Here is a 27,209-nt window from a genome sequence, read left to right as displayed (position 1 = left end):
TTTAAATGAAATTTTACCTGTTTATCTTCGTGACAATATTACTTCTTATGTTGACGATATTCTTATTGCTAAACGTTCTTGGAGTGAGCACAACAAAATTTTGGATTCATTATTACGTAGTTTTGCAAGAGTTGGCATTACTGTGAACTTGGAAAAATCTGAATTTGGTCGTTCTCAGGTGAAATTTCTCGGTCACATTATTTCTACAGAAGGTATTCTTCCTGATCCAGAAAAATTAGACGCTATTCGTAATTATGCTGTTCCTACCACAAAACGTGATGTTCGTAGTTTTCTTGGTGTTTGTAATTTTCTTAGACGCCTTGTTAAATTGGATGATTTGGCCACACCTCGTTTACACATTTCAGTTATGCGCACTTTGGTCCCAGAAAATGCTTTCATAAATTACGAGAAAATTGCTACTTCAGTAATATGGAAAAACGTATTCGATCTGTTCTTGCCAAATGCAAATTATGTCAAAAGGCTAAGCCGCCAACAGTTTCGCACAGAGCACCGTTGTTTCCTATCATTCCAGCGAAATTAAAGGACATGGCTGCAGTCGATTTGTTCGGTCCAGTGGTTCGTTCTACTAATGGTTTTGCGTACATTTTCGTTGCAGTGGAATTGACATCAAAATATGTGTGTTTTACACCTTTACGCAAAGCAACAGCTCGTTCAGTATCTAACGCTTTCATCAAACATTTTCTTAAAGAAGTTGGTCATGTTGATAAGGTTATATCAGATAATGGATCACAGTTTCGCTCTAAAATTTGGCTTCGTACTCTACGGCGTCGTAAGATTAAACCAATTTTCATTTCACTTTTTCACCCTCAATCTAACGCTTCAGAAAGATGGATGAAGGAAATCAATAAATTGTGCCGTCTTTATTGTCATCAGAATCACAGAACTTGGGATCAGTATCTTCATATTTTTCAAAACATTCTGAATGAACTCCCTAATGACTCAACTTCTTTACCGCCTCTATTGATATTAAAAAATAAAGTACCAACAAATCGCATTTCTGAAATCGTTCCTTTTCCGCCTTCACGGAAACTGCGGCATTCTGAAGTTGTCACCCTGGCTCTACAAAATATTGCATCTGCGGCTGCTAGAAGAGAGAAATCAGCGAAACGTCCTGGTCGTTTAAAAATCTTGTCAGTTGGTCAAAAGGTATTAATTAAGTCTCACCATTTGTCTCACAAAGGAAAAGGCTTATGTGGCAAATTTTTTCTGCTTTATAATGGTCCATATAGAATTCGCAAAATTATTCATGATAACACTGTTGAAGTAGAAACTCTTAAATCTCGGCGTTCTAAGGGAATACATCACATCTCGAATGTTAAAATTTTTGTGGAATGACATGCTTTTGAGAAACTAACAGCTACATGTAAACACGCAGAGATTGCAAGAGTACCGCGCTGTGTTTTGGCGGCGGCACATACTCAAAGCAACAGTCAAGTCGGCGCGCCGCACAAGGCAGTCGTTGACCGCAAACAATTACTTCCTACGTCACGCGCCTACAGCTGATCGAGCGCTCAGTGCGAATGCACTGACAGCCGTAAACAAATACACAGTTTAATTTCTCCGACTAAATTCTGTATAAAGCTATGGTGACTTCAAAAAAAATTATGTTATTAACGTTCAGTATTTTTCAGGATACGGTTGTGTAAAATATTTAAGACCTTCAGGTAAATTCTGTGCATGTCCGACGTTAAGACGACTTGCTATGGAGAAAATTTCAGGAAGAATGTAATTTCGAAAAAAAAAGTAATAAATTAAAAAAGGTAACTATTAATTGAGTTTATTTTTCAGGTAACATAATTCCACTTAGGTACGTACTTTAGACGTAATTTGCTGCTAGCGATTACGTGATTGATACTTTGTGCTAATTTCATGTTCTATGAATTTACTAGTGAAGCGACGTGCTTACGCACATTAACTGATTTTGACAATGATTAATTAATGAACAGGGTTGTTATTTGTATATATTATGCATCGCTGGGCTGCACTGCTTTTTCACTGATGTCATATTTTTTATTATGTGCCTGCTGTGCTTATTTATTTAAATTATAATTGTCACCTTATTAATTGTGCTGACTGTGGTTAGATATGTAAGTTATACTTTGTGATTTATCTGCTTGCGCCTTCATGGGTACTTATTAAGATTACATATGAACATTTATTTGCTTATGTCGATGTGATGCTAATGACCTGTTTATTGTGTAAGGCATGTTTGCTGCTGTGCACATGGATTGCATATTTACACATTTCTGTTTTGTTGTCATAACTACTCTTCAATCTAGTATATAGAAATGCTGATATACTGTGTACAAATATAGAGTTTAGGTTACACTGTGGTATTAATTATAGATTGTTCACTTGGCAGAGCCTCGTTGTAGGGATTGTGCTGCATCCACTTGTTGACATTCTGTTCTCTACTGGTATATTTACTCGCTATTGCATGTTTTGCTTACGCTCAGTGCCTTATATTTTTAAGATAAGAAAATGAACTGCTATAATCCGACGAACGACATTAGTACAAAAAACTTCATGGAAGTCACATGAGTTGGACGTTTTATGGAATCTGTATAAATTTATGCTAATAGGAAGGAAGCTAACGACATGACATACCAAAACTAGGTTTAGACCATTGGCAGTATTACACTGCATTTTCGTGAGCAATTGAAATAGGAAGTGACACTTGACACAAAAAATACTCCACATGTTTGCTTCTGCTATGATTCTTGAAGTGGTGTACACACTGTGAAATATTATGATCATTCACACTCCGTAATCGTACTTAATTACTGAGAGTTATTCGAACTAAGTCTGTTAGAGGTCATGTATGCATTTCTTTTATTTAATGATGGACAAGGAACCAAAATGTATCTTATAATTTATAATGAGTAGAAAATTTGGGTCAGATGGATTACACAGAGGTTGTGTGTTGACACTGTATCTTCGGATTGTATGGATGATGAGGTTTGCATTAGGATTTTATCTGTACTGTTCGAGGAGACTGACTAGAGGAAGGAGTTGCTGTGGAAGCGAAATGATATTGGTGCTGAGGTTTATATGTATCGACGTATTATTGAGGTATTGAGATTATGTGAAGTTGATGATTATTCGAGTTTCGTGGACAAGAGGTAAGGTAAATGAGGTATTATTGAAGTATTAAGATTAAGTGATGATGATGATTATTGGAGTTTTGGGAATAAGAGGTAAAGTAAATGAGGAGCATATTGTTTTTGTGGGTTTATATGGAACAAGGAGGATGAAGATGGCAGACTAGAACACTAAAGTGGAAGGAAGATTGTCTACACACACACTTTGTCAAATCACTAAGCAGTATATACTTTTTTGAGAGAGGAAGCATTTGCATATCTTGGTACACTGACAGTTGTTCAGCAACCGTACATTTTGATCTGGCTTGGCAAACATTGGTCTTGACATGATGACTATGACGTTGACTTAACTATTATTGACTGTTATACATTGCTGCCACTAGTACTTGGTACACATGATGAACATCAAATCTTGGACAGAGTTACATTTACACAGTTAACACTATTCAATTACACAGTAGTACTTAATGTGGATGAAAGATGAGTGGATGTGTTTTGTGTGTTTTCCTTTTCTAATCCTACCCACCTATCTCCTAAATATTATTTCACTTGTTTGTTGTGGCTTGCACTGACACCCATAAATATTATAGGTTAACTGTTATTGTGTACTGTAATAGTTAATGTGACAATTATCTGATATCATTTGTGTGTTTGTTATGATTTGTATTTTTAATGTAAAAGCATTGTATGTGTATTCAAACTATTGTTCATGCCTGAACTGTGTGATTAGTGATGGTGCTGCACTTTTCAACATGATGTGTGACATTTAGTCATGTTTAATTTCTGCTGATGAACTGTGTGATCAGTGATTGTAAAAATTATGGACTGTTACTTGTACCTTTTCTACATGATTGGTGCCACTAGGACATGTTTAATTTCTGCTTATAAACTCTGATGAACAGTGTGATCAGTGATACTGAATTTTATGGAACTGCTTCTGCTGAGAAATGTGACTTGTTGCTGTGTGTACCTGCTCAACATTGCTGGGTGCCACTAATGGACTGCTTCTACTGAAATGGTGTTACTTGTTGGTGTCTGCACCTGCTCAACATTGCTGGGTGCCACTGATGGATTGCTTCTACTGAAAAGATGTCACCTGTTGCTGTGTGCATCTGCTCAACATTGCTGGTACCACTGATGGACTGCTACTGAAAAGATGTCACCTGTTGATGTCTGCACCTGCTCAACATTGCTGGGTGCCACTGATGGATTGCTTCTACTGAAATGAAGTCACCTGTTGGCTGTGTGCACCTGATCAACATTGCTGGTGCTACTAATGGACTGCTTCTACTAAAAAGATGTCACCTGTTGCTGTGTGCATCTGCTCAACATTGCTGGTACCACTGATGGACTGCTTCTACTGAAAAGATGTCACCTGTTGATGTCTGCACCTGCTCAACATTGCTGGGTGCCACTGATGGATTGCTTCTACTGAAATGAAGTCACCTGTTGCTGTGTGCACCTGATCAACATTGCTGGTGCCACTAATGGACTGCTTCTACTGAAATGGTGTTACTTGTTGGTGTCTGCACCTATTCAACATTACTGGGTGCCACTGATGGACTGTTTCTACTGAAAAAATTTCACTTGTTGGTTTTTGCACCTGTTGACCATTGCTGGGTGCTACTGCTGGAACTGTCAACTTCTTATTCTTGGGCTATGGAAAGCGTTTATGTGAATATTTGTATAAACTGATTTTTGTGTATTACTGTTTGTGAAAAGTTAAGAGACTCTTACCTGCACATATTCGTCATTGCTGACGCTATTGATTGAACTGTTTAACCACATAATACTTGTGTAAACTGTTATGTAAAGTCACATGTATGAAAGAATTTGTATTGCTTACTGTATTCTATATAATAGGTTATTGAAAGGTCAGTGCAAAGCCAAAATTTTATCTAGTTATATGATATTTACGTATTAATATTATCTTTTATTTTTGTCTGTATTTTTTTGACGAATTTGGTGGTATTTTCACCACCAATGCTGGCAAAAATACCATCAAATTCTAGCCGTGGAGGAAGGGCATATGAAAGGTGGCTACACTGAGCCACAGCGCCAGAGATCGCTAGAGAGCATTGTTCCGCCGCCTCCACGGGCAGTCATTATTGAGATGTGCTAGAGGTCAGTGCTTGTCCAGGACTCGTAGTAGTCAGTTCGTGTTGAGAAGTGCTAGTAAGGAGTGCTTGCTGAGATGTGATACTGAAAAGTTCTTGTTGAGATGTGGTAATAGCGAGTCGGTGTGGAGATATATTGTAATTATGAGAGTGATTTTGGTCAATATATGAAGGTAACGAAACTTGATTTATTTTTCATTATTTCCATGTTTCAAATAATGTGTCATTACAGGTTCAGTCAACAAAGCATCTGGCTTGTGTTCTTGGATTAGAGTGTAATTGTGGTTCTCTTGAGTAATTATGGTATTTGTATTTTCTTTAATTAATTCAGTATAAATGGTATTTGAAATTCTTGTCTTTTGAAGAAGAACCGTGCCAGATGTGTAGTTGAGTCATACTTCCACACACAGAACAGTTACACTTGTGCTTTGGTTTCGTAGGTTTTATAGTTGCTGGAGGCTTAATTAATTAATTGTGTTAATGAAAATTTCCATTTCATTCTTTGTTATTGTTCAATGCAGTCAGATTGCGTAATAATACGAGTCAGGGCCAACCGTTTACGAGACTTCGTAATCGGACAGACAGCTACTAAAACTGAAAATTAAAATTATTTGCATTTATTTTATAAATAAGCCCCCATGCAACAGTTCTAGCTCTTCATGGGAACCTTCAAACACAAACAGCAAGTCATCTACATATCTCGCATAGAATATTATATTATTTGCCAAATCTGGATAATTCCGAAAAAACATCTGCTCCATTGAGTTTATAAAAATATCTGACATGATACCAGCTAACGGGCTGCCCATAGCTAAACCACAGGGTTGCGAATATATTTTATTATTGAAAGAGAAATAATTGTACTTGAGGGTGGTGCGTAACAGAACCATTAGTTCATCGATCTCAGGGGCAGATAATTTTTTATTTTGAGAAGTACATTTAGGTGGTACATTAAACTTGAAACCTTTACATAAAAGCTCGTTCTCAGCTTCGGAGAAACAAATATTAGTCTTATTCACAAACTTAAAACTTTAGCCTGTTCTGACATCACAAAACTCGTATCATTTGATATTAAAAATTTATATACTAATGTACCTGTTGAGCAGACGATGGGCATTATAGAAACCAATTTGCGATACCATAAAAAATTATCTGCCCTGAGATCGATGAACTAATGGTTGTTACGCACCACCCTCAAGTACAATTATTTCTCTTTCAATAATAAAATATATTCGCAACCCTGTGGTTTAGCTATGGGCAGCCCGTTAGCTGGTATCATGTCAGATATTTTTATAAACTCAATGGAGCAGATGTTTTTTCGGAATTATCCAGATTTGGCAAATAATATAATATTCTATGCGAGATATGTAGATGACTTGCTGTTTGTGTTTGAAGGTTCCCATGAAGAGCTAGAACTGTTATTTACCACTTTCAATAACCTCCATGAAAAAATCAGTTTCACGCAAGAAAATCAGACAGCTGATAGGACCTTAGACTATCTCGATCTGACTCTATCCATTATTGGCAACAAAATAGATTTCAAAATTTTTCGGAAAGCAACCTATTCCGACATCATCATCCCAGCTGATTCCACCCATCCTCAGGCCCATAAAATGGCCTTTTTTCACTAGAGTATCCATCGAGCCCTTTCCATTCCGCTGTCGCCAGTCAACTTACAGAACGAATTAAAAGTCCTCGAAAACATCGCTCAGAATAATGGATATAATCCCAGTATAGTGAGACAGGTGTTCAAAAAAAAAAAAAAAAAAAAAAAAAAACACGAAAGAAGACTACCACCCTTTCCAGTTCAGGTACCCACAATCAACACCAGGCAACGAAATACATATCAATTCCCTTTATAGGTAACACATCCTATAAGGTAGGTCGTTTATTAAAAAACCTAGGGTGTAAAGTTTCATACTCTGCCACCAACAACCTCAAAAAGAACTTAGTACATTCTCTGGATAAAGGTACTGATAAATCATCGCTGTCAAGTGTGTATAACATCACGTGTGCTGAATGTCCTTCTTATTACATTGGCCAGACAGGAAGGGCCCTGTCTGTTAGGTTTAAAGAGCATCTGCCGACAAAAAGCGGTGATGGAACACGAGGATCTACATTTGCTGAACATCTGGTCCAAAAGGCGCATGCTCCCAAGCCTCTGAAAGACACAGAGCTTTTGCATAATGAAGTCAAGGGATGCAGGCTAGACACCCTCGAAGAATTGCAAATTTTTAAACAACTTATTATTGATAGAGACAACTTACTTAATGATCAGTTGCAACTAAAAAATAGAAGTTATTTCGAAGGATTTCAACCTTTACTCCAGTGGAGTTGCCCCACAGTCCGCTTCGAATGGCCGATGCTATTTCCCTATCTGCTTTGTCCCTTTATTATAGTGCGATTGTACATGTATGTCTTTGTATTTCGTAATATTTGGCTCACAAAATAATTTAATTTTTTGTAAGTATCACGATTTCTTTATTATTCAATCATTAGACTGATGATGCATTTCAGTGAGTAATATATGTCCGTATGTGGTTTAATTTGTAGGTTCTGAAGAAGATTCCATTACTGGAATCGAAACCTAGGTAAACGAGTAAAAATTACCTTTCAACTGAAGGCTGAAAAAATTATTTTCTATACATATACGGTTGCTGACGCGCTGCATTATGTTAAAGATTTGTAGATTATCTGTATATGTGCATATCACTATTCCATGACTTTTGTCACCCATTGTATTGACTTAGAAGTAGACGTAGGTCTAGAAGGGTGGGGATCAGCGATTGACAACGATTATTTTCTGTTGTGTGCTGGGGAGTGTATTGGGGTCCCAAGTTGCGCGAGATCCAAAGGCCAGTGAGGCTAGTAACTGGACCTAACGGATAATCCAGCGTTGATTTTGGCTACGGTAGCCACCGACTTTCGCTAGATTCTAACAAAGACTCCACAAGAAAAGAAGTGCGTTACCCCCAAATTGCAACGGATACTAAGCACGTTATGTAACAAAAGCCTATCAGAGAAATGTACAATATTAACATCACTGTTAGACTTCCAATGTAGTCTCCTCAGCGTTCATTGTGTCAGTTGTAAAGAATGACAAAAATTAATTAGATGAGGAGATTCATATGCATACAAAAGATATGCTATAGCACGCAGTGCGGAAACTCCAAATGAAGTGTCAGGTACACTACATCTCAAACTTTGTAAATGAACTGTTCGATACCCCGGACCATGACAACCCTCACTGAATGATCCGATACCCCCACAACATTACACTATCCTGCAATCTGCTTCCTTTAAACATTCAAACGCTGAACAACTTTCATACAGTGTCGATAACGGCTTCTCTATTGGCTGCGTGTGCCGTCGTGGATCTTCGGCCACATCCGTAATGTAAAGCCCTAGTTTGTTTCTTTAATCGGAATTTAATGTAAAAATAAACACCACTCACGTATTAAGCTTGTTCCGACTGACCAAGTGCTACTTACATGACAATATGAGAAACGATCCGTGATCGTAGGACATCTAATCAACAGGTTGTTACTGTGAATAGGTGAACCCAGATGATGTCGCTGCTACATTGTTCAAGCCGCTCCTTATTTGGCCCTGCGTCCGGCCATTCTGATTTAAGTTTTCCATGTTTTCTCTAAATCGCTTTAAGCAAATGCTGGGATGGTTCCTTTGAAAGGGCAGGCACGTCCGACTTCCTTCACCATCCTTCCCTGATCCGATGACCTCGCAGTTTGCGCCCCTCCTCCAGATCAACCAGCCAAACCTTATTTCGCCTCACAAGGCCACAGTCGATCCTGCATCAGACCCTCCTATTTCAGAAAAAAAATCTAAGGATGTGCCGAGCACCGGACCCTGTCCTTCCGCACCGAAAGTAGTGACGCTGACCATTCGGCTATGGAGGCGACCATAATGGGAATTTACCAGGTGAACCGGTATGAAATGAGCGTTTTTTTTTTTTTTTTTTTTTTAAATGAAACACTAATTTTGAAAAGTAAAAACATTTTGTTCAAAGTACTGACCATTGCTTTCTATACATTTTGACCACCTTCCTGGCAATTTGTGAACACCACGCCAATAGAAATGTTCGTCTTTTTGAAGCAAACCAATCAGACACCCAATTTTCGACTTCTTCGTAGGAATCGAAGTGTTCCTCAGCCAATGCGTGTCCCATTGATGAAAACAAATGGTAGTTGGAAGGGGCCAAGTCTGGTGAATACGGCGGGTGGGGTAGCAGCTCCCAGCCAAATGTTTTGATTGTATCCTGAACCAGTTTTGCTTTGTGTGCAGGTGCATTGTCGTGTAAAAAAATTACTTTGCCATGTCTTCTGGCCCATTCTGGTATTTTTTTCGATCAATGCATAGTCCACATTGATCATTTGTTGCCTGTAGCGATTAATATTCACAGTTTCACCGGGTTATAGAAGCTCGTGATACACCACACCTTTCTGATCCCACCAAACACAGAGCATTGTCTTCTTGCCGAATCGATCTGGCTTTGCAGTCGATGTTGATGGCTGTCCCGGATTAACACATGAATTTTCCCGTTTAGGATTCTTAAAATAAATCCATTCTTCATCGCCGGTAACAATTCGATGCAAAATTGATTTTCTTTCATGTCTTTGAAGCAAAATTTAACAAATGGTTTTTCGGTTTTCCATCTGTCTTTCATTCAGTTCAAGTGGCACCCATTTTCCACTTTTTGGATCTTCCCCATAGCTTTCAAACGGTCACAAATTGTTTGTTGTGCAACATTTAGCATTGCTGCCATTTGCTTCTGACTCAAAGTATCATCTTCATCCAATATTGCTTGCAATTCGGCATCTTCGAACTTTTTTGGTGGTCTTCCTCGTTCTTCATTTCTTACATCAAAATCATTATTTCTGAACCGTTTAAACCATCTTTTGCATGTTGCTTCTGATAGAGCATGATCACCATATGTCTCGACAAGCATTCGAATGAAAACAAAAAATTAATGCTTTCCGCAAATCATTACTTTCTGGTATAAAATTCGACATTATTAACACGATGAAAACATATGATGTTGTTTGTTACATGACTTGATGTATACTAAATATCTTTGACAGATGTCATACCAACCAAACAAAAAAAATTAAGTCTCGTTCACAACAAATGTTCCCTATCGACACATTTGTATCTTAGCGCACTTTTCACACCGGTAGAACTGGTATTAAGGTATAAATACCACATACGATCTTTTAATACTTAGGACTTTACCAGTACTGTTTGGAAGGAGATGTTTCCCTATGGGGTTTCATGTGCGAGTTACCCGTGTTCGGACGACGAGGTGTCGGTTTGCACGCCAAGTACTGCTCAGAGTTTCACGCTGCTTTACATATTACCACATTGTACCGGCTGCCCCGTCTATCGCTGACATGACGCCCCTGAAGGTGGTATGGGCAACATTTCCAACGCTACTGCGTCATTTTCTCTGGGGAGATCCTACTTCTTTCAGTAGCTACTTTCAAATGAGGCCTCTGTTCTTGTTGTGGTGGTGGTCTTTATTCCGAAAATTGACTTTGGTGCAGATATCCACTCGAGTCTACCCTGTGGAAGTGTCTCGACCTCTGCGCAACTGTTGATACCTTCATCTAGTTGAATGTGGTTGCAAGTTGTCAATCCTTGGTCTCGCCTACAGTTTTTACCCAACTTCCATCCAGTAGCTAATGCTTATTAACCTATCGTTTCTTTTAGTTAAGTTGTGTTTTTTTCTAAGTTCATTACCGCCTCATTAATTATCGGACGTACCCGTCTTATCTTGAGCATTCTTTCTTAGCACCGCATCTCAGAAACAAGTAGTCTCTTCGTGTCACCTACTTTTCGTCACTTCTATATAAGGCAACACTCCAGACCGAAACTTATAGAAAATACTTCGTAACACTTAAATTTATATTCCGCCTTAACAAATTTCTCTTCTACAGAAATGCTTTCCTTGCTGTTGCAAATCTCAATTTTGTATGCTCTTTGATCAGTGTCAGTTATTTTGCTGCGCAAATAACAAAACTTGGCTACCACATTCGTCGTCTCAATACCGAATCAATTCCCTTTACATAGCACGATTTAATTCAATAATATCCCATTATCCGTATTTTACTTCTGATGATGTTCATCTTACAGCCACTTCTCAAAACACTACCATTCAAATTATTTTCCAACTCCTTTGTCGTTTCTGAGAGAATTACAGTGCCTCAGGCAAACTTTCAGACTTTTATTTCTTTTTCCTGAACTTTTAATTCTTGTTTCGATTTCGTCCATTGCGGTATTTCTCGCTTGTGATTCGTACAGACTGGATTACATGGGTACAGGTAACGAAATAAGACATTTGGAAAAGGTGAAAATCAGGAAGAAGAAAAAATAGAAAAAAAATAGAGAGGTAGAGGTTGAAGTAGATATGCAGTGCTGGCAGGTTTCAGGAAAGAAATATCGTATTGTACCAAGAACAAGGGGAAACAGAAAGGAGACGATGTGATAAAACCAGTCTTTTGCCACCCTAAGGTATGATAGTGTGATGATCACACAACTTATGTCACGCCGTACATTCAAGTTAGCAGTTTTTGAAACGGTATTTGAACGAAGGAAATATATTTCCCTAGAAAACTAATATAAAAGGAGGTGACAGTATATTAATTTGTATTCTGACAGAGCGTACCATATGCTATCCTGAGCGCTGGAAAAGAGTCAGGAACGTCGGCGAAGACACGACCCACAAGTGTAATATTCACTTCATTAGACTGTAAGCTATTAGATACTTTTCAACGGGAATTTTAAAGTACTCCATATTATTATCGTCAGACAGAGACGACGACGACATCGTTGTTTTGCGATCTTGGTTAATTTGGGCGTGGGAGAGCGACATCACACACGAAGCTGTGCTCATTCCTGTTACACCAGAGACTCTTTATCAACTCTGTTACCCTGTGGACTCGGGACAAAGATCCTCAGAGAGGGAGATATTCCGTCCGTCGCTTTCATGAAACATTTCATGCATAAAGGGAATGCAGTAGTTATTACAGCACCACAATACTTGAAAAATGTACTCATCATTCTAGATTGATCAATATGAAGCATCCTCAAATGTTATCATGGAAAAAGAAAACAAACATGGAGCTCGTGCAAGATTCTCTCGCGAGTGTATTGGCGCTCACTGAACGTCAGTTTAGGAAGGCGGTGGCTGCAAATATGTTGATGTATATGGTGCTGTTTGGTTTTTCACGTAAAAAAGATCCGTAATATGTATACATTATCTGGCCCGATGGATTATACGGACTGTTTCTATAATGTAAATATATACTAATTATAAATCAGTTCCTTGATCACGGTTATGGTGAAAAATGACAGGAGTGTACGACATAACCTCTAACTGTCATAATTGTTTTGTGTTTTGTGACAGATGCGTATGTCATATAGTGCCGTCCTAATATATAAACATCCCCACATCACAGAAAAAAGTAAACCTTTTAATGAATCATGTTTAAACTGTTGGCTGTGTTAGACACAAATGCCAGGTGAACATAGTGATAAAGTTCTGCGTTCTTCAAAACGCACGGACTTGAAGATTTCTCGGCGAATTTTAGAATAACAGTTGTTCTTTCTGGGTAATAGTGGGTGCATTAATATCGTTTGAGACACACATTAATATACAAGAGTTCCCCAAAATTCTAAACGAAGGAACTACAATAAACCATATATTTTTTACTCTTGTTAAGAGAGGTGTATTGTTAGACAGGGAGGTGAACTGGTTATATTTTGTAAAAGAAATAATTTTCTTTGGGAACACTTAATTTCTCCATCACACATTAGAATTTTGCTTAGTGAATAACCATTTCCAGTAACTATGTAGTTAAAATTCTTTCGCCAAAAAAATTTATGGGTCTGTACATTTTTTGGAGTACTGCAAAATATATTATACAGATAAACACAGGAAAACATGGAGCAAGGGACAGATGACCTGGTAGTTTGGTCCATTTTTAGCATCCAGCCAACCACCCAAAACATGAAGCAACATATAAGATAAATAGTAAAACTAACACACACACACACACACACACTCTCTCTCTCTCTCTCTCTCTCTCTCTCTCTCACACACACACACACACACACACACACACACACACACAAGAGAAAAAGAATTAATTATTTTGGTGTGGTTTAGTACTTTTGGTTGTGTGTTACTTGCATCTGTTTACTTCAATAATTAATTTTTGTTTCCAGTTGGCCCTGACGGGCAGGCCTGAACTTTATATGAAGTCCAACCGGTCTTCTCATTCGTCAGACACAAGTTCGGCATATAGTGGCTCGGACACAATGGCCAGTGTGCAGAGCTCATTAGATGCTGATGAAGTGGATCTGTCTGGTCTCATAGAGTCTATTGTTGACTCAGATGAAGAAGAGGATCTTGCAGAAAGTATTGATGTGAGTACCAACAAGTATACGCATACTGTGTTTGTGTTTCTTCAGTAATCAGTGGACGTCATGTGAAACAGTGTGTGGACTGACACACATGCAGTGTATGATGCCATGCCAAAAACATAAACAAGTGTGTTCATGAATTCATGTGAATTTGATATTAGTTTAAATCACCTGTTTCAAGTGTTTTGCGGTCTGGATTATTGTTATTCCTCATTAGAATTATTTAAAATATGTACTGAATTGTAAGCCCTTGTGGAAATCTTAAAAACATATTTTGGAATTTTTATAACTATCTGATTTACATCTTCAACTAAAATTTTAATTTTTTATTGCAGAGCCTCACAGTTCGTGACACTGTTAGAGAGTGCCTCGAAAAAGACCCAACAGAGAGAACAGATGAAGATGTTGAGATATTACTAGAATTTACACAGCACCTGAAGGCATTCACTAATATGACTTTGGCAGTTCGACGAGCATTATGTAATGTTATGGTATGTTGTGATATTAGCAGAGTGCATTTGATTCTTTTCATGAAAAGTGATTGTTTTTGTTTGCTTCTGTAATGTGTTACACGTATTCATTTCTTCCAAAGTTTAGTAAGGCTATGTATGAATGTGTTGGAGGAGCACAACAGTAGATTAATGCTAGAAAACTTTTAATGCTTTTTGCAGGTTTTTGCCGTCGTGGAAAAAGCTGGTACAATTGTCATGAATGATGGGGAAGAGCTGGACTCGTGGAGTGTTCTCATCAATGGCCATGTCGAAGTCGAACACTCAAATGGTGAAACAGAGCAGCTTCAAGTTGGTGACAGGTCAGTGTTCTAAAATGAAGCGCTTTTCCAGTGACTGTTTCTCAAGCACGTAGAGCTTTTGAAGATTTTATTTATGTAAGAAGTCAGAAGGTGGTTTTTTGTAACAGGAGAGCTCTACATTAGCCTTCAAATATAGGCTCTTTTTAAGTAAATATGTGTGTTTATGCTACGAGTATATCAGTTGTCTCTGCATGTTTGTCTTTTAGTGTGTAGAATTGTGAATTGATATACCTTTGGGTATCTATGATTTGATTTCATTAAAGATGTGGGAGTGCATTGTAAATTGGGCAATTGACTGTATCAAAAGAAAAAAATCCATTGAAAAGTTTGTTGCATTCACATGAGTCAGATGAGGTAGCCAGTAATTACTGTTTGCCACTCAGATATATTTAGTCACCGTGCTGTTTTGAATGGATTTTTCTGTTTAGGAAAGGGAAAAAAAAGTATTTTAGTGGTTAAGAGATGCATGAAGCACCCTGTCACATTTATAATCCATTTGATTGGTGATTATTTTGGTTTTTATGTCATCTAACCCTACATGTAGATTTCCGATTTAATAATTGTATGGTTAAAATCACAGTAGTTTATCAACAAATGATCATATCCTGTAAGCCGTGTACCAAAAGTACTGAGAAGCTTACATCTTTGGTATGGTATCATTATGGATAAAATTTTGCCATCTGTCACACAGACTACAACAAACATGCTGCATAACCCATGAAAGGTGTTGGAATAAAGAGCAAAGCTCACTTACAAATGCACAATAGTGACAAAATGAAGTAATAAGAACTGATCACGCTTTGCTTAATATTTATTTTCACATAAACACCAACTGAGCAAGACTATTGACATAGATAGTATGTGGAGAATTTATTACGTGCTAGAAATGCAGACAGATATTGATGACCAAATAATTAGGGAAAATTTTAAGCTTTCTGATGCAATGGATGAAAGAGTGTATTTGTGAATTGCATAGAGTATTTCTTTCTTTTTTGAGCAGTGCCCTCTCTGTGAGAGTACATTTGAATTTCTCTACAACCATCTCTGCAAATTTCTGTATCTGCTAATTCAATAAAAATATTGGGTTATGAATACCCCCATACTTGCATACAGTTCTCTTTCTGCAATGTAGTTTAGCTCTGTTATGAATACCCCCATACTTGCATACAGTTCTCTTTCTGTAATGTAGTTTAGATCTTCATTTAACATAGTTCAGCTTTTCCTAAACTCTTTTGAACGGCTAATATGTAATAATGTATGTTTTAATATTACTGAGACGTCAGATTGTAAATGAAAATCAAAAATATGTTTGTAGTTTCGGCATCTTGCCAACAATGGATCGTCTGTATCATAAAGGAGTAATGAGAACACGTGTTGACGACTGCCAGTTTGTCTGTGTAACACAAGCAGATTACTGCAGAATTCAGCTCCAAGGACAGGAGAATACAAGAAGGCATGAAGAAGCAGGGAGACTAGTCTTGGTAACAGAGCAGAGAGGGGCTCCAGATGGGTCTCGCCGTGGCCACATTGCTATAAGGGTAAGTGGATAATTTCTACCCAACAGTGCCAGCTGTGGTATCATCAAAGGTGGAAGTGGTTACTTGGTTTTGTTTGCACTATAGCATTCTCCCAAGTAGAGTCCTGTAACCTGATTCAGTACTGCAAACACTACTGAAAACATGAAAAGAAAACCTTTTTTTTCTCTCTCTTCCTGCTCAAGCCAGTGTACTGATGCTTGTGCTCACATGATCCAGTGTTGATTGCACTGTCAGTGGATCATTGCCAACTGAAAAATAATATACTGTGAATGCCAGTCCTCATCAAAGCGTCTCCCCTCCTGCAGTTATCACATATTTTAAAGTATAAGATTACAAAAACGGTAGATTGCTATTCACCACAGATATGTTGAGTCGCAGATTGGCACAACAAAAAGACTGTGAAACATGTAATCTTTCGCCCAGAAGGGGCCCTTCCGAGGCCATCTCTGCTATATGGTGAGTAGCAATCTATCCTTTTAATAATATTGTCATTATTCCATCCTCGATTTTTCATTGTTTGATACTATGTCCCAATAGCTTAAACATTATCATGTGTATTGTATTTTACCTTAGTCGTTGTTCTGATAGGGATATAGTTGTTGGTATATTGTTGTTGTTATGAATTTTACCCTTAACAAGATTTAGAAAGACTTACATTGTATTTAAATTTATGTGTTATTTACAGCAGTTGGAGCACAGTTTCCGTGCCAAAATTTTGTTTGTTTCACACACTGTAGAAATTTAACTAATACTAAAAAAATGTTTCAAACAATGGAATATGTGTCCTTACATCTGAGCCATAATACACAAGATAACTAGCAGTCGAGGACTGCACCTCATCTAGCGAATTATGTAGAGGATGGGCATGTATTACTCTGTTTCTTGTGATGTAGATTATTGTAAAAGATGTCCACACTTTTAGTAAGCAGCTTTTGAATTAGCTTTCTCACTATATGTTTTGGAAAATTTCGCTTTTCGTTTCTGAATAATGATGTAGTATGACTTTGATTAATATATCATTTGTAACCACAAAATGAAAATTGAATGACAGGTTCATGCACAAGAAATTACCACCAACTAGCGTTTTTGTTAAATTTCCTTTACACACTATTATTTCACTTGTGTTTATGCACAACACAATGTGTGGATCCTCTCCTCCTCTAAATAAGTCATTGCTCACCTGAAGTGCGAAGCCTTGTTCCGTTTTTTGTATGGAAGTGTAATATAGATTAATATTAATACTCACCACATAGAGGTGGCACTGAGTCGCAAAACAATAATTATTATTTTACTACTAGTACTACTAATACACCTACTACTTTTCATTGCTTTTTGCCTCTATTAATATGAAACCTTCTTTCTATGTTAATTCGTTTTCCATAATGTGCATCAGAAATCTGAAGTATTTCAGATTTGGCGACTGTGTAAATTATTCATAATACTGGAGAGGGGGCAGGAGGGGAGTGGGAAATGCTGCCTGGTAGCACATTTATTTGACGCTTTAGTTGATGTGTAGAGTATTAGAGGCATTGTAATTTTGCTTTAGGGTAAACAGCTCCTCTGTGTTGATCCCATTCTTTTGTAATCTGAGATAATATTTCTGATTAACTACTAGATCTTGGACATTAATTTTGATACCTTCAATATCAACACTGAAACTTCTGTCTACTCTAACAGTGAACTTTCATACTGCCACAAAGACATATTAGCAGTTGGATTGCTTGTGTACAGTGATAGCTAATGACACATGCTTCATTTGGCTGGAATGCAGTGTAACCTATCATATTCCCTGTCTTAGTTGCATCTGGAGCTGCAACTAGTATTTTTACACGTTAGTCAGGAGTAAGTATATACCACAGAATTCCATGCAGTATAAAAATTATGTAGCTAAAAAAGAAGAAAGATATCTGCCATTTGGTCAAGAAAGTGTAATGACTGTTAGAAACAGTAAATGTGTTTACATTGGAAGATTATTATATTGCCAGATGGACATTAAATTTCATATTAATGAAGTGTTTACTTCAGTGTCTCACTCTATCGAGATTAATACAGTGAAGGTAGAACAAACCATGGAATGAGAAAAGACAACCACTCGGCACTCAATAAGTGTGTAGGCATTTTAAAAATAGGTGGACACTATACACTGTACCTCAGCTTTTGAAATCGCATTCATCGTCAAATTGTGCTAACAGCTGCCCCCTCCCTCCTTCCCTCCCTGCCGTGGAACCCCTCGCATAAAAACTCGTGGGTTCTGAGAATGAGCACAAGCGCTAACACTGAGCTATGGTGTTTAGTTGGTTTTTTGTGTGCCTATCAACTGTTCAGTGTCTCCACTATGTGGTACATAGTTGCCCTCACTTATTGTATTTTTTATTTTTTTTATATAGGTTAATAAGACCTATTGTATTTATTTAGCACAGCAGAATTTTGATGGTTAAGAAATTGTTGACGGACTTTGAATATGAGCAGAAGTTGGCCATAGTGCTGTTGCAGGAACTAACCTGAAGTTTATAGCAATTGTTGGCAGCCATAGAAAACTAGAGCAGGATTATTTGTAATGGTACTTGCACTTCTTTGTATCCAATTAAAAACATACTCTTGCATCACAGTGACTTGATGATCCTTACCTATTTACGTTCTGTGCTTTTATCGTACCCTTAGAGAGAGAGAGAGAGAGAGAGAGAGAGAGAGAGAGAGAGAGAGAGAGAGAGAGAGAGTTTACAGGCACCGTAACTGTCATAAACATGTAGTTCTGCTCATATGCTGCCCAAGTTTCTGTTCCCTAATTTCCAGTTGTCTCTTGCAGTTCCTTTATTTTTTTTCAAATGGTTGGTACCATCTCAACCCCATTTTCAGTGCCGAGGAAATACTGTCTTTTAGAACTAAGTGTAGGTTTGGCATTAAATAGTTCTTTGTTTTGTTTCTCAGGGGACACCAGAGAGGTTAATGTTTCAGTTGATAGAAGAAAATTCAATGATTGATCCTACATACGTTGAAGATTTTCTACTTACACATCGAACTTTCATAGATAATTCAGTAACAGTTGCAAACCAGCTGCTTGACTGGTAAGTTTTACAGTAATATTTGATCTAATCAGATCCTTTTATTTGTATGAAGACAACATTGAGGTTGAGGTTGCTGGAGACATCATCTAGTACAAATTATTTCTTTAAAGAATATAATATTACAATATAATTCTGTGTTACATATTTAATTTACGTAAGTGGCAATTTAAATTTTTATTATACAGCTTATATTGTACGGAATCTACTTTACGTTGTAATTAAATTATCAAATCATTAACATGGTTACATCTTGTTCAGAAACATTTTGCCAATGTATGCAAAGTTATTTTTAGTCTTGAATAGCCTAGTCAAGGGGACATTGCTCAGGTTTCTGTTCCTTGTTTTATCAGTATGGGCATTAGCCATAAATTTATATGTATATGCGTTCTCTTTGGCATAAACAAGAACTTGGAGTGCTCGAACAGTCCACAGGTGTACTGCCGGTCCATAGTGTCCCATGGGCACAATATTTCATCGATCAGACATGTCACCATCGTCAGGTGCACTGACGAACTGAGCTCCTGAGGGCAGGCGGCTGTATTAAATCCCCTCCCCTCGCAAGGGACACTATCGACCGGCAGTACACCCGTGGACTGTTCGAGCAAGAAATACGCTGGGAGAAACTGAAGAATCACAAGAACTTGGAGTATTTACTAACTTGGACAGTAAGTATTTTGTATTCAGTGAACTATTTTTTCAAGAAGTTGTGTTCTGTAGACCAAAAATGCATCTTATTACTTTCTTAGCTCCAGCAGAGTTTCCCCATACAGCCCATAGTTAAAATGTGATTTGAAAAATTAATAATATACCATCAGGAGGAGGTCATGATTAACACAGCTTTTTAATTTTTTAGTCAGGTACACTACTCTCAATAATGTATTAGAAACTTTTTCTATCTGGGTATTCCAACATAAATTATTGTAGAGATGGGTGCCTGAAGGAGAAAAGTGAATGTTCTATTTTATTAGCATTTAGCTTTAATCTATTATCCTTAAACAATTGAGTTGACTCTTTTATCAAGAGATTATTCATTTGCACCATGATCTTTTCATCTGTCTCAGATGTGATGAAATTGGCACAATGAACATACATCACTGCTTTACATGACACAAGACCGGGCATGTCATTTACATATGTAACAAACAGGAAAGGTCCCAGCTCAGAACCTCTGGAATGTGGAACTCTATATCTTACATACAGAAAATCAGATTTTTTGCTTGTATTTATGATCACCATTTGTTTTCTGGTAACAAAATATGTACAATATTTCACATTTTCCTTGCTATACCACGAGCCATTTTCAGTTTTAAGTGGTGATCATTTGTTTGCTGAATGTGTGTGTGCATGCGCGAGCGAACCTGGATTTCTTTTTATCCATCTAAAATTGTGAATGAATTAATTAATGTGTACTTTTATGTGTAGGTTTAATGAACCGTGCATCAGGGATCGTGTTACAAGGGTGGTGCTTTTGTGGGTGAACAATCATTTCACTGACTTTGAGACAGACCCATCCATGATGGAGTTCCTGGAAACATTTGAACAGTGCTTGGAAAGAGAGAAAATGCAGGGCCAGCTGAGGCTCCTGAACATTGCTTGTGCTGCAAAAGCAAGGACACGTAATGTGACTCTGGCAAGACCCTCGAGGGATGAAGTGTTACAATTTTCAATTATTGGTGGCTTTGAAATGGGTTTTGGTATATTCATATCCCAGGTAATGCACATTATAAATATTCACCATTTCAATTTTTAAAGTATTTTGACTCTGGCATCTCATTTTTTAACCTTTTCTGTGTTAATATTCTATTTCTGCCTGTGAGAGTCTGAAAAGTTGATGTTATTTCTAATGTTATTTGGTTCACATTTCATTTTTGTTTGTTTGACTGTTTAAGAATAGTAAGCTGTTGCTGACAAATTAATTTATTTGAAAATTATATGTGTTTTACCATTTCTTCAATGTTTGAAATTTATAGGTCATCAAAAAATCAAAAGCTGAAGATGTTGGTTTGAAGAGAGGAGACCAGATTCTTGAAGTGAATGGACAGAGTTTTGCACATGTTAGCCATTCGAAAGCACTAGAGATTCTGAGGGGCACAACCCACCTGAGCATTACAGTGAAGTCAAACTTGCTAGGTGAGACAAACTGATAGAAATAATTGGTAATGTTGTTAAAACTATGTTGGTAAATTAAGGGTTGAACTTTTCTGTATATATTTTGTATGCGTAAGGTAATATGTGATGAACATTGGTTTTAATGTTTCATAGTCTCTTCATGGAATGAGACAGTGACATTAACACGATTTGCAAAATATTTTCGTAATTGTACTGTGGACACTTGCAGAACATGAAAAGAAAAATTGTCACAATAATGAAGACATATGCGTTGGATAAGAGGTGTTAATTGGAAAGAGAATAATCATATTCACAGTTACTTCTGTAAAGGTTTTCATACTATTCAAATTTTGGAAGAATTTTTGCTTTTCTTTTCCTCTTGTTTTCCCACACTTATTGTCTCATTTTGAACAACCTGATTTTTGTATACGCCAAGTTTTGCTGATGTGTCTGATCACCATTTTCACTATTCCATTTGTTCTTGCACACTGAAGTGTGTTAAGCCCAAGAATGAACAGTAATATGAAAATAGTTAGCTATTTGTATGTTCCATGAATCACATCTGCAACATCTTACTGCGATGTAGAATGAGTCAGTTTTACAATTATGCTTTCATTTTACAAGTAAACTTTCTTTTCTCATTTCATTGTTCTGACAGTATTACTTCCATGTACATTATTAGCATACAATTGAAGCTTTAGTTTGTTTGGTGTCATAGAGAAATCAACTAACAGATATTAATGATTCTGCCGACTCGTGTTCCAGAGTTCAAAGAGATGCTGCAGACGCCTGAAAGCTCGCCACGGCCGCGGACCGGCCACAACAAAGTGTCCCGCCTCGGTCCCGACCCACGGCTCCGGCTGTCGACGGTCGATCCGACTGCTGCACTCCTGGCAGGCGCTGCTTCCATCCCCCCTACTGCGGCCACCCCAGCACCTGTGCAGCTGCCTGTCAACTCCTCTCCCAGCAAGGATGCCAAGAAGGATGGAAGTGGCAAGGGTGGCTTCATGACCCTGGGCCCAAAGAAGCGGCTCCAGAGAGCACTTATCAAAATGAACATTCTACCAAAGAATACTATTGTGTAAGGGAACCTGACTTGCAGTGCTTTAAGTTACATATTTTCTGTTTACTTGCTTGTACAGTCCTGCAGTAGTTTAGATATGGAAAATTTTCTTTCTGGACTGTTGTTAATTATATTTGTTCATAATCACATTTTCAGCCTGTTATGCCATTCTCAGGTGCCAGTTGTAATTTTAAGGGTACATTCTTGAAGTTGAACTGATGCTTTAGCATTTTATATTGTTGCAGCTATCACTTGAGAGTTTCATAATAGGCCAAAAGTGTGATTATGAATAGATACATTTAATAATAGTCCAAGCAGAAAATTATGTCCCTTCTAGAAACTCTATAAGTCTCCTTGGCGTCTGATGGAAATAATAGAATAGAATAATTTTATTGTCATTAGGCCATTAAGGCAATAGACAAAGTCATACATATAATACAATATAATTCATGTTGCAATTGAACAATAGGTTTGTTATTACAGTGTAATATTACAATTGATGAAATCCTACAAAGTCATACTTATAGTAATATATAATTCCTGTTGCAAAAGAGCAATAGATTTGTTATTACAGTATAATATTACAATTGAGAACGTCATACATATAATATAGTTCATGTTGGAAAAGAACAATAGGTTTGTTATTACACTGTAATATTACGATTGGTGAAATCCTACAGAGTCATACTTATATTACTATATTACTCCTGTTGCAGAAGAGTAATCAGTTTGTTATTACAGTATAATATTACAATGTATTAAATCCTTTGTCGTAGAATGGGTGGGCAACTAACCAGTCATATGGTGCTTGTTTGAATGGTTACTCTGGTAAATCTTGTATAGCTAGTGGAATAATAGTAAAAACTAGTAAAATTTACTGTGACTCAGAATAATATTGTTTTGTATAATAGGGTGCAAGATGTGTGACTTGTCCTCCGAGTGAGTGCGTGTCTTTTTCAGTGATGGGGTACATACAGATGACAGCCCATACCTACAGTCAGCGTCCTCACAACCAGGGCAGACGAGTCTGTATCACAGTCATAGTAATCCAGATTTAATGAGCATCTGCTACGATGACTTGCGTTCAGACTATCCAGAGCATGTGCTCAAAGTTTATAAGGCTGACCAAACTTGCAAATATTTGCTTGTACATAAGGTAAGATTTTTAGATTGTCTTCTGTTAATTTCTAAATTCTTCTGAGACAACAATCAAAGTGTGGCTGTTCAGTTTCTTTCTATGTGCTTTTTAAGGCCTCAGATATTTAGCGTGTATACCTTACTCCTTTGGGGAACCTATAAGCACTTGTATCAGTACAGTAGGATTTTCAAGAAGAGCTATTTATTAATCTTCTCATAACACACTTTAATGCCGAACTACAAAAGAACTTAATCAAGAAACAATTGTTTCTTCCATGAACATAGTTCCCCCATGAACACACAACTCCTGTCCAGTATTCATTTCCCTGGCATGACACCAGTCTTTCAGCAGGGAAATCCTTAAACCACTGTTCAAATCCCACATTCAGTTATGTTGACAATCATCTGACTTGGCCAGGATTGCATAAATTCAGCACATGTTGTTGTTGTCCTAGGGCTCTCAAGGTTATCATCTTTGTGGCATGCATCATAGGAATGATTTGTTTTAATTTTCGTATCTCAATAAGGACCTAGATTCGTGGCCTTCAGCTTTAATGTTGGTCCAGTTTGTGTTCATTTTATTGTGGCCAGGGCATCAACTTTGTACTTGGAAGCTTTCTTCTGATATCAGTTGAAGCTAAAATAGGTTTTCTTCTTGCACCTAGTTGATTTGTAATTTACAGGGTGTATACGCCCCGGGACAACAGGGAGATCCAGGAAAAACCCGGGAACTTTTTCATCCTGGAGAAAACCGGAAAAAACACAGAAATTTTTTAGAATTCCAGGAATTTTTCAGAGATTTAGTTTTCAATTACATTTTTGTAATTTTGATTGCTAACAACTGACAGTCTAACAAAGAATATTACTCTACCTTGCTACTGCAGAATTATATTGCAGCAATAAAACATAAACGGGAAAAAAAATTAAGTAAAACTTTAAGTTGCAAAGGAAATGCGCCATTTACAACAAAACGTGTTAAAGGCATTAGGACGAAAGACTATGCAATACTTCATAACAGCAAACTGCTTGAGATGAGAATGACGTCACAATTGTTTACGTTAGCTTTGTTAGAGCAGATGCCAGTCACGTATGGACAGTACATTCTCCCGCCTCTGGCTACTTGGAAGTGTGGCAGTAACCGGAAAATTTTTCTGGCATGCAGTGTTTACATTTAGTTATTTTGCCGTTTCCTCTTCATTTACAGATCTCCTGTCATGAAAACAAAACCGATTTCTGTGGCGGGAGCCATCAATTCATAGATTTCATAGATAAAATAGATTCACATGATTATCGAAGACTAGAATATACTATTCATTTCAGTTTTTTGGTTTTATTTTATTTCCAGGTTTTTAAGTCGAGCATTAATTGCCTTGCAGAACGGTGAAGTTATTTTTGTCAGTTTGCTAAAGAAATTTGGTTGTTATTAATATTTTCCACTGAGGCAGTAAATTTATTTGAAATGAAGTGTTTCATTCCATACTATTGCCTAGTTTCAACTGTTTGCTGGATTTAAAGTGAACGTTTTCATCTTCTGGCAAGTATGGAATTATCGACAAAATGAAAAGAGCGTATGGCATCGTTGGCCGGGAGGCCCCTATTCGGGGAAGTTCGGCCGTGGTGCAAGTCTTCATTTCATTCGATGCCACAATAATAAAGAACCAAACATGAGGTAATGCGGTATTGGTACTCCAAGAAAATTTACACTGAAAAGCTTAATATCATGGGGCCTACTTTATTGTGAATCTGGACATAAAAATGTACACTTTAAGCGGAATTGGGTATTTCAGTATGGTTTATGAAATTCCGATGCTCTTGGTTTATCATGTGATGTTCTGTTTCCTTTACTACGTTATGTAAGTTCTCTTAATGACTTAAACGTATGAACATACAGGCTGCGTACGGGCAGTAAAAACTGTTATCTGGAGGCCAATGGCAGCTGATGAAACGAACTTGTTTCTAATAGCTCAAGGGAAAATATTACAAATAGTGGTTTGAAAAGCGTCACTGTCAATGTAAATATCCTTTTACACAAGATGAATTATATTGCGTATGAGAATGTGCGATGAATTTCTTAAATCATAGACCATTTGACTGTTGTTTAAAACTTAAAATTTTACTGGCGGATGTGTGTGATGTATCTTACAGTGTAACACACGTAAAAAAAGACCAATTGAAACCTTAGCTTTTCTGGTGGCTAATTGATCTTCGAGACCAGTATTATATGTGAAAGTGTACCTTGCCTTGCAGCCACACTTGTATATTAATTTAAACCATTAACTTTCCCTACTCGTGTATTCACGCTATTTAATAGCGATGTTACTGTTGACTGACTACATTGCGTGTTCTATGCTCTGAATACTTGCTTTCATTGGGTGGCGAGATCACGTGGCATGAGCTATGATTGCCTTACAAAATTGCATTGCAAACTCGATTTCAGTGTTTCAGAAACTAACTTGCCGAGTTTGGCAGAAATGAGAATTTATACTTTTGTAATATGAAAATATGCAGCGCACTTGTGGCTGCATATAATTTTATTTTTTATTTTTTTACCCCAGTCGTGGTCGTTTACTAATGTGCCGGGAATTTCAGGCCGGCTCATGAAACGTTAATCCTTCAAAGGATTGATAAGTTTTACAGCTCCAAGGGAATGTATCATGTCATTTAACACAGAAAACGCGTGTTTTCGTCCGGGAGAAAGTGTATTTTTAACCAGGAAATCAGGGAAAAATCCGGGAATTTTTTTCCCTTGTCCGCGTATACACCCTGTGTCATCTCTTCAGATGACTTAATAATTTCTTCTTCTAATGATTTTGTGATGTGAAGATCAGTCTATGTGTGCATCCTAACTCCTGCCGAAAGTTGAAATGAAGTTTTCCCAAGACATGGTATGTTGAATTCATGACACGTGAAGCTGATGATACCACTTATCCCAAGGGCTGTCAAGACTGAGCTCAGCAATCATTTTGTAATCTTTCCATTAGCTTTGAGTAGTCCTGTCTTAGTTAAAATTAAAATGTGTTCAATTTATTCTGTAAAGCAGTACTTCTTGAATTCTTGAGAAGCAAAAAAATTCCCTCCATTGGTAATTACTGGGACTGGCCCCTAAAATTAGTTTTCTGTAATTCCATCTTACTAATTGCTTATGTTGATTTTGTAGTCTGTACAGGACATAGTGAGGCAAACTTCGTAAATGTGTCAGTAATATGTAGAATGTGGTTGTACCTTTTGTCTGTAGATTTAAGTGGTCCAATACGATCCATGTGATATGTATATGATAGCTTACTTTCTTTGAATAAGGGACGAAGGAAAGCTTCCTTCCTTCTTTCTTGATTTCTTATTCGCAGTTTAATGTATTAAACAATTGGACATCGTTCTTTTCACCTTGTTTGTCAAATCTGGCATATAATAATCTTGTTCCACTTCCTCTTGACATTCTATCTCATTGTTAATTTTCATGTCAATTTTGTAAATGATGGATAAATATTACCAAATTTAGGTAGCAATTTCAGTTTTTGTCCCACTATCTATACGCAGTATATTGCAGATTGCTCTTAACTTTTCTTCTGAAAATGATCCTTCAATGAATGACTTCTTAGTTTCATGCACACCAGCTATTGACTGAAAAGTAAAACCAGAAAACTCTCAAGCGCTACAGGTTTCTTCTGTGATCCTAAACTGTTCTGAAAATTAACTTGCATAGTGATTTAGTAATTTTAACTAGTGCAGAGGTTATATTTTCATTTACTTTTTCGATTTCTCCAAATGTTGCCATTTATTTATTTTTCCGTCAGCGTTTTCTCCTTTC

At 37.2% G+C, this 27,209-nt stretch overlaps 1 protein-coding gene across 11 annotated transcripts in view; it reads left to right on the top strand.

Annotated features, from left to right (window-relative positions):
* Window positions 1-27,209, top strand: part of LOC126244429 (rap guanine nucleotide exchange factor 2) — a 327,255-nt gene that overhangs the window by 208,533 nt on the left and 91,513 nt on the right. For 10 of the 11 annotated variants that reach the window (XM_049948247.1, XM_049948243.1, XM_049948248.1 and 7 more), the window contains exons 3-11: window positions 13,484-13,684; window positions 14,017-14,172; window positions 14,353-14,492; window positions 15,808-16,030; window positions 18,959-19,095; window positions 20,518-20,806; window positions 21,066-21,225; window positions 21,970-22,285; window positions 23,228-23,423. In XM_049948247.1, coding sequence (XP_049804204.1) covers window positions 13,484-13,684; window positions 14,017-14,172; window positions 14,353-14,492; window positions 15,808-16,030; window positions 18,959-19,095; window positions 20,518-20,806; window positions 21,066-21,225; window positions 21,970-22,285; window positions 23,228-23,423 — 1,818 coding nt within the window. Of the gene's footprint in view, window positions 1-12,444; window positions 12,552-13,483; window positions 13,685-14,016; window positions 14,173-14,352; window positions 14,493-15,807; window positions 16,031-18,958; window positions 19,096-20,517; window positions 20,807-21,065; window positions 21,226-21,969; window positions 22,286-23,227; window positions 23,424-27,209 lie in introns of those variants that run through there. The other variant, XM_049948239.1, reaches the window with a different exon arrangement.

This window comes from Schistocerca nitens, chromosome 1 (genome assembly GCF_023898315.1).
Source record: "Schistocerca nitens isolate TAMUIC-IGC-003100 chromosome 1, iqSchNite1.1, whole genome shotgun sequence".
NCBI classification, from domain to species: domain Eukaryota; kingdom Metazoa; phylum Arthropoda; class Insecta; order Orthoptera; family Acrididae; genus Schistocerca; species Schistocerca nitens.
The sequence above is the reverse complement of the archived record's forward strand: the minus strand, read 5'-3'. Positions and strand labels throughout refer to the sequence as shown.